At 35.5% G+C, this 15,556-nt stretch overlaps 2 protein-coding genes and 1 pseudogene across 3 annotated transcripts; 1 reads left to right on the top strand and 2 right to left on the bottom strand.

Annotated features, from left to right (window-relative positions):
• The first annotated feature begins 327 nt into the window (after positions 1-327).
• Positions 328-5,583, top strand: LOC129318276 (nonsense-mediated mRNA decay factor SMG7-like). The gene is given in 9 exon segments (XM_054962996.1): positions 328-351; positions 353-400; positions 1,107-1,711; positions 1,823-1,943; positions 2,360-2,485; positions 2,488-2,591; positions 2,689-4,655; positions 4,747-4,867; positions 4,975-5,583. Coding segments are annotated over 7 exon segments (2,973 nt in total). The 3' UTR covers positions 4,634-4,655; positions 4,747-4,867; positions 4,975-5,583.
• Positions 5,584-6,272: 689 nt separating this feature from the next.
• On the bottom strand, positions 6,273-8,443 carry LOC129317287 (polygalacturonase-like; annotated as a pseudogene).
• A 1,586-nt stretch (positions 8,444-10,029) lies between these two features.
• On the bottom strand, positions 10,030-15,152 carry LOC129317631 (hydroxyproline O-arabinosyltransferase PLENTY). 2 transcript variants are annotated; one of them, XM_054961967.1, is made up of 10 exons: positions 14,688-15,149; positions 14,375-14,492; positions 13,893-14,202; positions 12,861-12,928; positions 12,574-12,775; positions 12,206-12,303; positions 11,988-12,057; positions 11,791-11,862; positions 11,519-11,632; positions 10,030-10,369 (listed from the first exon to the last, which is right to left on the bottom strand). In XM_054961967.1, exons 3-10 carry the CDS (start codon positions 14,136-14,138, stop codon positions 10,298-10,300), a joined length of 942 nt encoding a protein of 313 aa, XP_054817942.1. In that variant the 5' UTR covers positions 14,139-14,202; positions 14,375-14,492; positions 14,688-15,149; the 3' UTR covers positions 10,030-10,297. The 2 variants fall into 2 exon arrangements, with proteins under 2 accessions (XP_054817942.1, XP_054817941.1); XM_054961966.1 differs by having other exon boundaries at positions 13,893-14,492; positions 14,688-15,152.
• Positions 15,153-15,556: the final 404 nt, after the last annotated feature.

Raw genomic sequence — 15,556 nt, 5'->3', positions numbered from 1 at the left:
CACCGAAGTTTTTGGTTTTGGGACAGTAATTTGAGGGCAAAGTGGTCTGTGACTCTGTGTATCTATTACCCAAATTGTTTGTTGAATTTCACTCAAGGGTATATAATACTTTCAATGTGAATGAATATGAAGGGGTGACCGTTTGTTCATCAGTACAAGTAGTATGCTGTTGTGAAAAACACTGATAGTTGAAACACATTCCTAGATATGGATCTCAACTGATTGTAATACTACTTTCTTGTGTTTTCTCTGACCTGAGCTTTTGTCTAATTTCTTTTTCATTTGTAGGTTTTATGTAGCTTGATTTTGTTGAAGAGTATTTTATGGATGATGATAGTAGAGATGGATAAATATGTCTGCTCCTTCATCAAGGGAGCGTGCACAGCACCTCTATGAAAAGGTATTCTGTATTTGCTGTTTTAGTTAGGCATCAAACTATGAACCTTGCTAATGTGAGCCTGAAATAAGAACTTATTTGTTCAAGCCTTGGCTTCTGCTACGAACCTTTTTAATAAGAATTCAGTTACTTTACTGTTACATATTGTGAGCTCTTGGTATTAAGCTTTACTGTGGAAAAGGTTTTCACTGATTAGTGATTTTTCCCTTATAAAGGGTAGATGATGACTCTGATTTTTTTTTTTGGGTCCTCTCTCGTGTTCGTAACTTTGTCAAATGCTTGCTCCAGTGTTAGGTTCTTGGTTCAGAGGTCAAACACTTAATGCACCTCTTTTTAATTTGAGGATTCATTTTTTGGCTGTCAAGTTTATTGTGTCTTGAAGGATGCTGCTTCTTTCTGGCTCATTTTGTCTGTTTTTATGTCTTTATCAGTCTCCCCCTATCCTTCCCTTCCTCTCGCCCTCACTATTTCTTTACTTAGTTGAATACTTTAAATTATTTGCAAGCTCTGAATAGTTGTATCCTTTACTTTTGAGTCTGGAAGGTTTAAGTTTTGTAACCTTGTATTTTAAAGGTTAAGCATTTGCTACGAATAGAGACATTGACTAAATAATTAGTCATACTATATAAATGCTCTGTGGAATTTTATTTGTGTGAAAACTTTTCATCAGGATGAATTTTTGATGGTATCATCTTTATCTGATATTTAGAACCTTGAATTGGAGAGTAAGCGTCGGAGATCAGCTCAGGCAAGGGTCCCATCAGATCCAAATGCTTGGCAACAGATGCGTGAGAATTATGAAGCAATAATTCTTGAGGATCATGCATTCTCTGAGAAGCACAATATTGAGTATGCTCTGTGGCAGTTGCATTATAAACGGATTGAGGAGTTAAGGGCATACTTTAGTGCTGCTCTTTCTTCTTCAGGCTCTAACACTACTCAGGGAGTGAAAGGGCCCTCACGACCTGATCGGATTACTAAAATAAGGCTGCAATTTAAGACATTCCTTTCAGAAGCTACTGGATTTTACCATGATCTTATTATGAAAATCAGAGCAAAATATGGGCTTCCTCTTGGTTATTTTGAGGATTCAGAGAATCGAATTGTGATGGAGAAAGATGGAAAGAAATCCGCTGACATGAAGAAAGGATTAGTTTCTTGTCACCGTTGTTTGATATATCTGGGAGATCTTGCTCGCTACAAAGGATTGTATGGTGAAGGTGACTCAAATAACCGCGATTTTGCAGCAGCTTCTAGTTACTACTTACAAGCTGCATCTCTTTGGCCATCTAGTGGGAATCCCCATCATCAGGTGTTTGCCGTTCACCTATCAATTCTGGTTTACTTTCTCTGTTGACATTTTACTTGTTCTGATTTGTTAATCATGGTTATCATATTCCAACCTCATAAACTATTATACACAGCTTGCTTATTGGCTTCATATTCTGGGGATGAGCTGTTGGCTATTTATCGGTATTTTCGAAGTCTGGCTGTGGATAGCCCATTTTCAACTGCAAGAGATAATTTGATTGTTGCATTTGAGAAGGTAAGATGACCATGAGGGTATTTATTATAAAGTTGACCATAGAATTGATTTTGCAGCTTTTTATCATCAACATTATATTGATCTTATTTGAGATGTTGGTCTCAATGTTTTGGTGGTTTTTGCATTACTGTTGCCTTGGATTTGATACTAAAAGCTAACTGAATTATAGGGAGGAAATTTGTTTTCAGTTAAATCATTGTTTTCACTGTGATGGATCTTTTGTTATGTACAGTATTTGTGCATGTGTTCTCACAGTTGATATTATGGAAAAGTAAAGGAAAACAAGGAAGGGGGTCTATTTGTAGCCATAACTTGTGAATTCTTTTTAATGTGTCATTTGACTATTTTTTCCTGTCCGCCTTTTTGTCTTTGATTTTGTTGTTTCCTAACAAATTACTCTTTTCATTCCTACATAGAATCGTCAAAGTTATTCTCAGCTTTCTGGTGATGTGAAAGCTCTTGCTGCCAAGGAAGTTTCTGGACGTATGACTGGCAAGGGAAGAGGAAAAATGGAAACCAAACTTGCAACAAGGGTGCTGTTGTGGATACCAGTCCTAGAAAGGATGGAGCATCCACCATTCAAGAGAATTACAAGTCCTTCTGCACTCGATTTGTCCGTCTGAATGGAATATTATTTACCCGTACTAGGTATTTAACTCTCCTGCACGTCTCTGTGTACCTCACTCTATTTTGGATTTCCATCTTGCTGACTTTTACATCTTTTTGTTATATTTCTTGTTGGCAGCCTTGAGACTTTTGCTGAAGTTCTCTCGTTAGTTAGTGCTGGCTTTCGTGAGCTTCTTTCTTCAGGGCAAGATGAGGATCTGAATTTTGGAATGGATGCTCGTGAAAATGCACTTGCCGTTGTCAGAATTGTCTCTATTCTTGTGTTCACGGTCCATAACGTAAATAGGGAATCTGAAGGTCAAACTTATGCAGAAATTGTCCAACGTGCAGTTCTACTTCAGAATGCATTTACTGCATCTTTTGGATTAATGGCTTACATGGTAGAGAGATGCGTGCAGCTGCATGATCTGTTGTCTAGTTATCTTTTATCACCCATATTGGTTTTTCTGGAATGGTTGGCATGCTATCCAGATCTTGCTGCAGGCAATGATGTGGATGAGAATCAGATGGCAGTGAGATCAAAGTTCTGGGATCATTGCATATCATTACTAAATAAACTCCTTTCAGTTGGGTCTCTGGCTATTGATGAAGATGAGGAAGATACTTGCTTTAATAACATGAGTAAGTATGAAGAAGGAGAAACTGAAAATAGGCTTGCTTTGTGGGAAGACTTTGAGTTAAGAGGATTCATTCCACTTGTCCCTGCACAAACCATCTTGGATTTTTCAAGGAAGCATTCCCTTGGAAGTGATGGTGACAAGGAAAGAAAGGCCCGAGTCAAAAGGATTTTAGCTGCCGGAAAGGCTTTGGCAAATGTGGTTAGGGTTGACCAGAAAATTATATATTTTGATTCGAAGGGAAAGAAGTTTATAATCGGTGTTGAGCCTCAAACCTCAGAAGAATTTGCTCTAGCCCCTTATTCAGTTATGCCTGATGCAGAAGAGTTAACGAAAGAAAATCCAGCAGACAAATTGAAGGTGGGAACGGCCCAGTCAAGTAAACATCAGTATGTGGAAGGAGAGGATGATGATGAAGTTATTGTTTTCAAGCCTATAGTTGCTGACAAGAGAGCTGATGTGGTTGCTTCAACATGGGCACCTCATGAGGGCTTGGAACCTGTTCAGAAAGCTTCTGGAGGGGATCTGAAATTCCATGTCAATTCTTCATCCGGCCCCATTCATCTGAACCAATCCAACCCCATTAATCTGAACCAGCAATCAGGCTTAGATTCAAATCTAGTCATGCCTGTTTCTGTTGGCAGTGTGATGCCTCAACAAAATCTACAGCCAGTTCAACCACATACTTCTAGGTGGTTAGAGGAGGAAATTTCTCTTGCTAACAGTTTGAAAGGTCTTAGGTTTATGGAGAATGGACATGCATTGAATCCTGCTATGCCACAAGCTCTAGGCATTTCCAACCATGCTGCACTTATGGTTCCCATCCAACAATCAATCAGTGCCAGTACTGCTAATGTGTTCTATGGACTCTCGAAAGCTGAAGAACCTGTGATACCATCTAAAGTTGCTGCTATTACTTCGTCTGGAGCTATTTCTGATAACTTCTCTGTGAAGACTTCAGTACCAGCTGGTTTGAGGAAAAATCCAGTCAGTCGACCTGCTAGGCATCTAGGACCTCCTCCTGGTTTTAGCTCTGTTCCTCCTAAACAAGCGGATGAACCCTCTGCTGCAGATTCAATCAGTGCAAATCCAATTTTGGATGATTATAGTTGGTTGGATGGCTATCAGTTGCCCACATCAACTAAAGCTCTAGTTCCCAATGGTCATGTTACTTGTTCTCAATCGAATTCTCACCAAGTCAGTGACAACAATGGTTTGAGCATGACAGTCAGCTTCCCCTTTCCTGGAAAACAAATTCCTTCTGCGCCTTCGCAGGTGGAGAAACAGAATGGCTGGTTAGGTTATCAGACACATGGGCTCGCAAAAGCACGCCAAGATCAGCAGCTGCAGCCACAACAGCAGCTCACGACTGGAAATCCGCATTTTACATCAATGTCAGAGCAGTTTCAAGGACAGTCAATCTGGACAGGTCGTTACTTTGTGTGATGTTGGTATGAGATTATAGATGGTATGCTTCTGTTTCAAATTTTTTACTCTCTAATAATTTGATTTTTCTGTTTGACTTTCTCTAACAATTTTATCCACTGGGTTCCTTGAAGGAATATGGTGATTGTGCTGCATCCCTTTGCTACCCATTCAAACTCCGATTCTATTGCCTTGTCATTCAATGTTGGAGTTCTTTTGGCCTTGACTTGTTGCGGGCTCTTGCCACTAAGAAAGGTGAGCACCATTCTTTATTATCATTATTTTATTTTGATAGGTGAACTGTGTAATTTACTTTTAATTTATTTCACTCCTGGTGAGCAAATTTCAGTGTTAATTTACAGATTTCGCTGAGCTTTCCAGCCCAGTCGAAGGAAGATATGCAAGCATCATTTACAGTTCAACGTTCTTAAGAAGTAAATTCCTAATCTGGTTGGGGTTGGATAGGTGTTAAGTAAAAGGATATATATCCAGTCGTCTTGAGGGTGTGTATCTTCTGGGATTGTTGATGTCATGACAATGGTTTGTTCACTGCTCGGATGGAGGTGTCATAATGGCACATCTATAAGAATCATTATCATCATCAACCGGGTGCCGATGAAAGAGGGTGCTAGCCCTTTATTCTGCCGCAAAACATCATCAGGCTTATAGTTGGGAAGGTTGCTAGGTACGAAGTGGGTGTCAGAAAGTGTTTGGTCACGGGATATATATGATAATAACGACATTGTGGGGCACACTTTAATCAGTGGTTTGCGTCTTTGTAAAGGTCCTTACAGTGCGTTAATTGTGCATGACAATGTGGTACATGGCACGCTTTTTTTTACTCTTTTGTCTAAGTCGTCGGGTTGGATTTCAGCTCAAAACTTCCAAATAATCAAATCCCTAGTATATGTAGGGTGGTGGATTTATTTCCATCTTGGTCCTTATGAATATAAATGACTTGTTTGCATTAAGCCTTTCCTTGCTTCATTATTCATACTGATTTCTTGTTTGTGCTGGTGGCGAAGGAGAAATGAGGTTTTATATGCTTGGGTTTGTCCACTTTTCGTGGCCTGTGTCCTTGTTGAACCATATTGGTGGGTTGTATCGTTCTTGTTTGGTCTTATTATTGGTTCATATAGATTGAATGTTATTTGTTTCATATTCATGTTCTCTTTGATCAAGAAGTCTCAGTACAATTTTTTTAAAATTAAAACATGTCAAATTGAATGTTAAAAGTTTATTAAAATTATGCTGAAAATATTACTAAATAAATATTTTCGTTAATGAAGAATCTATTGGTTAACAAAAAAAAAGAATTAAATTTGTTGAATTTATGACGGTTTAATGACTCGATGGAAGAACATGGAATAGTGAATAATATAGAGATCTGTCTTTTAGCCCAAAAAAAAAAAAAAAGATGAGATTTGTCTAATATGACTTCTAATTTTACGAGACATTATAAGATGGCTTTATAATTATAATAAAGATAAACATCAAGGAGATGGAAGTATTTTATTCTTTATTTATTTATCCCCATTATTTGCATTTGCATTCCTTTTCTGGTCGGAACTTCTCCAAAAATTGGCCACTTGATATGCGCCAAAACATTATCACTTGAAGACGAAATTAAATTAAGTATTATCTCCTACTACTGCAATGCTCATACGTCAACAATTTTTGAACTAGAAAATAGCAAAAGTAGAAATGGACAATAAAACCGTAACATAGAATTCATTTTTTATTCAATTAATGAGGAAAATAATACCCACTGAGGAGCACAGATTGGTACATTCCCAAAGACTTGTGGTTCAACGTTCTTACAAGTAGCAATTGCAGGAGTCCCATTGAATTTGAGATTAATATTAGTGAGTTTCACTTCGTCACATGGCACACACTAATACAAATCGAAATTATTCCTTCCTTTGTCGCTGATGTGCCTCTAATATCTATGAAGGTAACTCTACTTATTTGTACTTTTGATGGAGTCTGCCCAAAGTGCACAAAAGAAAAAAAAGTACAAAAAGAACAATTATTTAGAAATATGTAGCAAAATCATAGAAAATATGAGTGATGTAGATATGTATATTATTCTTTAAAATGCCTGTTTAAGATTTAATTTAATTTTATATTATTTATTATATTATATAGTGTAAAAGGAAAAAAACACCTAAAAAGTGCATCTAGTAATTTAAAATGAGATAAAGTGTAGAAGTACTCATGAAAGTTTTTTTTTTTTTATGCATATATAACCAAACCATTAAACTTAATATCCACAATTCAACAGTTCATATCGATAACTTTTAATGGTATGATCAGATACACTGAAAAGAATAACTTCATAAATATTCTTGTACCTTTTCTCACTTTAAATTATTGAATGCTTTTGGTTGATGATTTTTTAAGCATTTTTGCCCCTTTTGCCCTATTATATATAGTATGAAAATCGATGCATTAAGAGAGGGAGAGAGAACTAAATACCTGTTTTGAGCATTGGTTCCACGAACGTTGATCATGACAAGATTCTCAAAACCCAAGCTAGAGACTAGGATTTTTATTGAAGTACCAAGCCAAGTTTTGATTCTCTCACCATTGTCTGTGTTTTTAAAAGTACAATTCTTCACTATTAAACCTTCCACAGTTTCTTCCTTTTCATATTCTCCAAGGCTTCCAACACTAATGCCATGGCCAGGTCCACATGTCACATTCTCAACACTCACTTGTCTACTTCCATCACCCAATGAAATACAACCATCCCCTGTTCCAATGTTTGAGTTCAGTATTTTCACTTTGGTTGATCTTCCAATGTGGATTCATTCAGACTATCTGCTGGAGCTTCAATGGAGAACTCATTGAATGTAATATTTCGACAGCCTAAAACATTCACATGAAAATGTTTGCTGTTTTTGGATGTTATGTTTGGGATGATTGAATTGTTCATAAAGTTGAAACCAAAATTCTGAAAGAAATTTCAAAGAAAGTTAGACTTTTTTTATTTAAAAAAAATGTACATCAGTGATTCAAGGATTTTTTTTTTTTTTTTGCATTACTATGAGATTACAACTAAATCAAAAACAGGGAAGAAAAAAAGATGTTAAGGTCCGACATAGTCAACTCAAATCAATCTAATCTTCTCTCTCATCGTATTTTTTTTATATTTGAGAAAATTACCTTATTGTGAGATTTTTTTTAGGAAGAATTACACACAAATCCCATTTAAGACAATACTTACTTCTACGTTTATTGATAATTAAATGTGTTGTCATTCTCCTAAGCTCAATTGTCAATGAATCTAGGAATAATTAATTGTCTTAAGTGGGATTTTAAAATAATTCTCTCATTTTTCTATTAAAATTTATACCCTTATATTTTTTTAATAAAATATACATTTGTAATGTTTTAATTAATAATTTCAAAAAGGAAGAAAAAAAGGAATTTACAACATGTTTGTGAATGTTTAGAAATGTGTATATATAACTTATTATTACTTACCATGGAAAGCTTGTTGCAATTCCAAGTTTAAGCTCAATTATTTTTCTTTCTAGCTATTGAGCCTTGACCACCAAAAGTGGCACCACCATATAAAGTAAATGAATCAATATATCCAAATCTAATCCATTGAATATCTCCATTGAATTTATTAGGGTTTTCTCGTGCTACAATTTTGCCTTCAATATGAAGCTCAATTGGAGCCTTGCAAGGACCATTAAGCTCTATTTGTCTCAAATTGTATGTACTTTTACGGACCAAAACTTTGCTTGCACTTGTTGATGCGCATGCCTCTTTCCATGCTCTCTCCAAGATCTTGTGAACATTAATCAACAAGCCAAACATATGTTGGTAAAATATAATTAAGAAAATAAAAATACGTAGCAAGCATATATATATATATATACATAAAACATGTGACAATAACTAAGAATTAAATATATAAATACTCACTGAGGTCAAATCTCCATTAGGTGCTCCATCATATTTTCTTATATCAAAAATCACAGGTTGAGCTATGATTGAAGATGCTAGTAGTAATAATAAAGAAGAAGAATAAATAATTCTCAAATTTGCTCCCATGTTTAGTTCTTCTTCTTTCAATTCTACAAAGGCTCTTTTTTTTCCTCTCTCAATACAAATAATGCTCAAAGAGCTATTTAAATTTTTGCGGCAAAAGTGAAAAAAGCCATAGAATAGAAAAATAATGATATTCTATATCCATAGTTGTTTTTGTTAGAACAAGGTTGTAACAAAAGGCCGTTTATTTAACAATTATAATTCACATTTGGGATGGGATGATTAAAATTTTCTCGAATTTAAAGATTTTGTTTCAAAGCTTATAACCATCTTGTCCACTTTTGCAGGATAATTTATTTGGGAATTCAAAAATTGTTACTGGAAAATTCATTTTGTGAAGTTTTTTTTTTCCTCAAAAATATAATATTCCAGTGTTTATAAGTCTTTTTTTTTTTTTGTAGCATAATAAGTAGACTCCATCAATAGTATGTATTATCTATCTTGAGGTATAGAAGGTAAAGGGTATACCTCTCCAACAAAATTAAGATACATACCAAGGGATAGGATTTGAATCATTGATCACTTGGTTAAATGATGAAAGCCCTTACCACTCACACCAATTTTAATTGGTGGTGTTTATAAGTATTTAGTTAATCACATGTGCACATTTTTCAAATAATTTTTCGCATTTGATAGAATTAATTCTATAATTGTTCAAAAATATCCCAATCAAAATGTTTCACCGTCAAATGACTTCCACATTCTCAAATTTCTTTTCTTTTTTGATCTGATTCTCAAATTCCATTTTTATTCATATGTAAGTACATGATTTTGTAAGAACTACTATAATTGTTCAAAAATATCCCAATCAAAATTTCAACCCGCCAAAAAAAAAAGGCTTTGTAGTTCGTAAATATTGTAGGCCATAACTGTTAATAGCATGCATTTTCAACTACGTATGAAAGTTCCAGATAACCACAAAACACTTGGTTCAATTGCGTGGGATTGAAAGTTTCAAGTTTAAGCCCTGAAATGCAGCCATTTATTTGGAGAGCTTCCATCAGAATAGGTCCTAACTCGGCTTGATCTGGATTAGTCGAAGCCGTTCATTTTCAAATACATTCTAAAAAAAAAAAAACAAGTCCCCAGGTATACGCTTATTGGTTTGCATGCATTGAAATGAAGGCAATCACCATCAGCGGTCTTTGTTCCCTTCTCTCTCTTTTTCCCCTCCTCCCAGCTTTACCATGAAGATCAAGTATTGTAGAATATTGCAAGTCTCCAAAAATGTTTAGTTTGAAATGTTTAAAATGCACATTTGTAGTTAGCTTAAATATATTTTTTTTCAAAAAAAATAAGAGTTTATCAAAGAATTCTAATGCATTTCATTTGGTTAAATTCAGACCTGAGCAGGGAAAAAAAATTAACCATGTAAGAAGCTGTAAGCGTTTTTTACATATTGAAAGCAATGGAGAAAGTGACTAACAAAACTCTATTTGCAGAACAAAAGTACAAAAGCATTCTTTGCATCTATCACATTTCCCCTTTGCTAAAACTAATCTCTCACCACCACCACCACCACCACAACTTGTATATTTAGGATTTGGTACTTCTCATATTGTGGTCACCAGAATCAATGACACAAGTAAACCTTGATATGGTCCCTTCTAACCTTTTTAATCAGCTTCTGTTCAGTGTTTCCCATTTTGGTATGTTAGCAGTAGCTTCATTGACCATCTTTACAAGTCTCACCTGCAAATCATCCAATAAGCCAATGACAAAAACATCACAGTGCTCAGCTGAGAGATTAGAAAATAATCATTCTGAATTATCAAATAAAGGGAAAAAGAGTAGAAAATGGAGAGATGATGAAGGGAGAGAGGACAGTAGAAAATAATTATTCTGAGTTATCAAATCAAGTCTTACAAACAGAATAACTTAGAGCCATTTATAGGAAGCTTAAAACATATAATAATAATAATAATAATAACAATAACAACAACAACAACAACAACTTAAAAGTCAGAGTCAGTTAAAATAAATCTCTGAAAAAAATTCCCATAACCTCTCCTCGTACATGTTTGTACAGAAAAATTATAAACCTTTTCTACATACAATTTAAAAGGGCATAATTATAAAACCCTCCTTGTAAATCAGAACTAACAAAGGCCTTGATTACTCTCATGTACAATCCTATGCTTGGTTGTGATATCAGTAAATATGTAAAACACAAAAACTATAAAGCGTGAAAGATATATCACACATAAAAATCGAAGTAACATAGCGCCCAAGTAGAACCTTAAGAGGCCTCGCTATAAGTACCGGATGAATCTTCCATAGTAAACTTTGTTATTTATTAAATTTACCAGTCAGCATTTAAAACACACAGAAAGACACTTTATTGGGGTAAGAATTTTTTAGTCTCCAATCAGATATCCACATGTAAAACTAGCTTGTTGCTCATATGGCTAGGGTTAGACCTGAGCTTTCAGTTGTTTCAAGATAAAAGGTCTGCATTGGGTTATTGGCAACCCATCAAAGGCTCCATTGATCAAAAGTATGTGCAATTTTAAGATAATTTAATAGGTGGATTTTGAGCCAAGTATATCCATCAGATAAGTAGCCTGATTCGATCAACTTCTAACAGATCGATGTAAAGCTTGAATATTGAAGGTCAACCAGGCCACAAATTTAGAGACAACATATCTGGTTGACTAACACCAAGCTTCCTGTCACTTGGTCTTCATAAGAAGTTGAAATCATTTTTTAGAGACAAATATCCAGGAGAAATACAATTTAGAATGATAAGGAAAGAGCAAGTTCGAAATATTTCAACGCCTGATCATGCAGGATTTGATTAATCATTTTCTGGAAAGCCACCTTATAAATTGAATAACTTACCACACTTTCAGGAACCCCAGGTGGGGGCAAGGAAAGGTTCTTTGGTGGAGGACCCATAAGATACGATCTCTTGTCGAAACGCCATTCTCCAATTTTTCCATATGTTAGCTGCCCCTGGACAGAGAAACAACAGGAAATACATTGATTTAGTACTAACCAGTAAGCAAGCAAGACTATGATATTCAGTAAGGACAAACATGAGAAAAAGGAAATTTAGAGACAATTCAGTCTGAGTTTAACATATATAGAAAGAGGGAGGAAGGATCAGTTACTTTTAGATTGTAGTCACATCCATATGTATAATGGAGTATAAACCTCTCTCTAGCATCTAAGTCCCAAGGTGGCTGAAAAAGTACAAAGACTAGTGTTGATAACTGATTTGCTACTTTGAGTAACAAAATAATCTCTAGCAAAGGAAAGATACAGGAAGAGGAAAATAAATGTTCGACAGAACTTGTGTGAAGCACACCTGAAGCATGAAGTCTTTTCGGAGAATATGCTGTACATTATGCAAAGCAGATGCCACAGAATATGCATACCTTCATGCGACAAATTACAGCAACATCAGAAAATCTAGTGGTTTCAGAATTGGTCAGTGGCTATCATTATTTTCAATACGAAATGAATATCAATTACAAATATATGCTATGAAAAAAAATGCTCCAGTGTTTCTTAAGTATTGCTCACATTTCAAGAACCCATCCAAAGGCCTTATCAGTCTCCGGGTCATCTTTCATTCGCAACGAAATATTCACCCATGTGGGAGCAATTTCCTCCAGTAAGGACTGATGATCATGATAAAGAAGAATCAGTGCCTTAAGATGAAACTATGTCGATTAAGCATCTACATAGGTAAATAGATATTAACTGTATTGGTATAGTAACAGCTACAAGGCAAGCAAAAGTACAACCACTATACTGTTTTCCTGTATGATTTACTTGCCAAGTTTCTGTTCTATTACTCCTAATTACTATTTTCTGTTTACTCTAGCTTTTTTATAAATATCTGGATAGCAATCAATCAGGCAACTCATGTGAGCTATAGGTGAGTTCACCTTATGAATGATTACAGGAGAATTGCCGATGGGATCAACATCAGTAACAGGACCCTTCTCCTCAGGATAGAATTTCCTAATTATTTTTTTGTTTTCAGCTGGTTTTATATAGAAGAATGGATAACCTGCTGGTTTGGTTCCATGAGCCAAATTTGGCAATGGCCTTAAGAATATGTGGTCAGGCTCTGCCATTAGAATATATCTGCACGAGCAATCACGAATTGTATTGCCGTTAGGCTTTGTTCTAAGTGGAAGTATAGAAATATGGAAAACCAAAATAAACTCACTCTTCCTCAATAGTTGCTTTCTCCAGCCATTGAACAAAAGCCCATGGTCTATTTAGGACAATATAACCCTGCACCAACAATAAACTTTAAGTTTTGATAAAATCAATAGTGACGAATAACAGAGTAGTGATCATGAGCAAAGGAGTCTATGATAAATCTGATAAGTATCAGCAGATCAGAACTCATGTCAACAAATTCACCACCAAGATGTGTAAAATCATGGGATCCAACCAGAACTTCCGACTCAGGAAATTCATTGTTAAATTGGTACAAAAAGTGTCATATCATCCAGCATAAGGAATGAGAATAAATGTAATGGAATATAAAGGAATTAACATACCTTCTTGTTTAATGGTTAATGGAATGTAAAGGAGAAGTGGAAAGGTAATCAGTTTAAAATTCCAACATGGCCCTTAAAATCTTTTTAATAATTCAGTTTGGATGCTAACCGCTATAATTTTTAAAAGACATTCAGTTCATTAAAACAAAACTATCATGTAATTGCAAATATATCAAGACTTATAGAATTTCCTCATCACTTTTTGAAGATTCAAACTCTACTAGACGCTAGCAACGAAAAGATAGACATCAAAGATCAGGCCTGTAAGGCACGGTGCGGCAGAGGTGGGGAGAGAGATGTGATGTTTTTAACAATGATTACCATGACCTTGCTGTCATTATTCAACAGCACCAGGCCTTTTCTATTACCTTCTTAAAAAAATGGAATATAAGTGGCATTTCTCATATTCCAAACCACTTTTTATTCCTTTCCATAAGATTCAGTAGATGCTTGGGCATCCTGACTTATATTCAACTATCAGAATCCTATTTTCCTTTTTTGGATTCTTCATCTTCTTTCTTCTATTTTCCGACAATTCTTCTGCAAGTCGTGAAATGAATGAAACCTATTTTATATATATGTCAAGAGATCAAAATTTTCCCAATTCCGAGATACTCTGTATTTTAAAATTGGATTGGACTAAGAAGGTTGAAAACAAAAAAATTCAGACAGCAGAAGCAGAAATTTCTTACCCGATCCAAGCCCTCAGGAAGTGGATCAACAACATAAGTTGGAATCTCATCCATCAACTGATCTGCCCGGCCGGAATGCAGAATTCGGGTGAACTTTCCCATGTCTGATCCAGGTATGTCCTTTACCTTCTTGTACCAGTAATACATAATCCGACATTGCCATTGGCTGTAAGCAGCATCAGTTGCAGTCAAGGCAACATGAAATTTTGAATTAGATTCTGCTGATCCAATCACCTTTCCAGGCATCGTTAAAACAGGATCAAACAATTCCAACCCATCAACCACCCAACTTCCAGAATTGGATTCTTTGCTGCTCACAATCATAGATAGCAAATTATAAGTGGCAAAGAAAAATCCAAGCGCCATAATCAGCACAAGTCCTGACTTTGCACGTCCCATGTTTTTCTTGACTATCATTTTTAAAATGTTTGGTTATTCTTACACGAATAATGAATATACATATATATATAAGTCAACTCAACCCTATTCTGCAATCCGCTATAGCTTGTAACTAAATTCCTATTCTCCACGCAAGCATCAGTTCAAAAACATCATCTACAGATGATGCTCATCCAATCGATGATGCTCCACATGAAATCTCTGCATTACAATAAGGAAAAAAATGAATACAATTAGCCAATATCCCCCAAACCCAAAAGCATAAAGGAGGAAAAAGAAACCATTAGGATTGAAGTCAAGCTCAGCCATGAGCAGAAGAGGCCCAAAAAAAAAAAAAGAAAGAAAGAAAGAAACAGAAACAGAAACAGAAACCCAGATACAAAGAAAACCCCATACCTAAACAGAATTAAGATTCACGCAAAGAGATCTGATCTTCTACTCCATTTAAAGAAACCCAAATGGGCAAACCTCAAAGAGAAGCAAAACAAACCAAGTGCCGGCGAGGGAAAGCCGAACCAGAAACAAGTGAGCCAAAAAGTAAAAGACTTCGGTGAAGATTTGAAACTCGTACAGCTGCTGCCAGTAATAACGACTAGAACACGCGGAGGTTTGAATTGACTGAAGGGTCGTCACCAAAAGTCTGTCCGAGTATTTGACCCAAGAATTGAATATGATACAAGCTACTATTTGCATATACGTGTATATGTGTCTGTCTCTCTCTATATATTTATATAGGCACAAGAGAAATGGCTGTCACAGAGAGAGAGAGAGAGAGAGAGATCGCGCAAGTTGCCGCGAAGGAAGCCGACGATGCAGCGACCATCGACAAAGAGAGAAAGTTCGTACTTCGCAGCTTTGCTGAATCAGATTGGAAATGGTCGCAAATCCCGGTCATATAGACACAGACACATACGATTTTGTCTTTATCATAAAGAAAAAGGCGCTCCAATAAGTCCCCAATTGCCCCATCATAGCATGGGTTGTATAGACTGTGCTCGTCCACTCCATAAAAGTCCTTTTCTTTTTTTATTTGTTAGGGTCAGAAATCAGAATACACCTTTATAAAAGTCTAACCTAATTAATAGTTAATCTTCCTTAGGATATTTCGATCTGAATCCACTTTATTTTATTTAATACCCATATTAATCCACTTTTTTGCTTGTATGCACTTTGGAGTTTGGATCTTCTTTATTATTATTTTTAAAAAAAATATTAATATATTAAAGCTATATAACATGGAACTAGTAATTTGGACGAAACTAATT

Source organism: Prosopis cineraria, unplaced genomic scaffold (assembly GCF_029017545.1).
Source record: "Prosopis cineraria cultivar Desert tree isolate PC_DT_omini unplaced genomic scaffold, ASM2901754v1 PC8, whole genome shotgun sequence".
NCBI classification, from domain to species: Eukaryota; Viridiplantae; Streptophyta; class Magnoliopsida; order Fabales; family Fabaceae; genus Prosopis; species Prosopis cineraria.
Note: the sequence above shows the minus strand (reverse complement) of the source record. Positions and strands in the feature narration are given on the sequence as shown.

Excerpts from the sequence above, each read along its gene's own strand:
- LOC129317631 (XM_054961966.1), bottom strand. The coding sequence starts at position 14,309 with ATGATAGTCAAGAAAAACATGGGACGTGCAAAGTCAGGACTTGTGCTG. Across the intron at positions 12,776-12,860 it reads AAAGCAACTATTGAGGAAGA|ATATATTCTAATGGCAGAGC; the intron begins GTGAGTTTATTT and ends TTGCTCGTGCAG. Across the intron at positions 10,370-11,518 it reads CTGGGGTTCCTGAAAGTGTG|GTGAGACTTGTAAAGATGGT; the intron begins GTAAGTTATTCA and ends GATGATTTGCAG.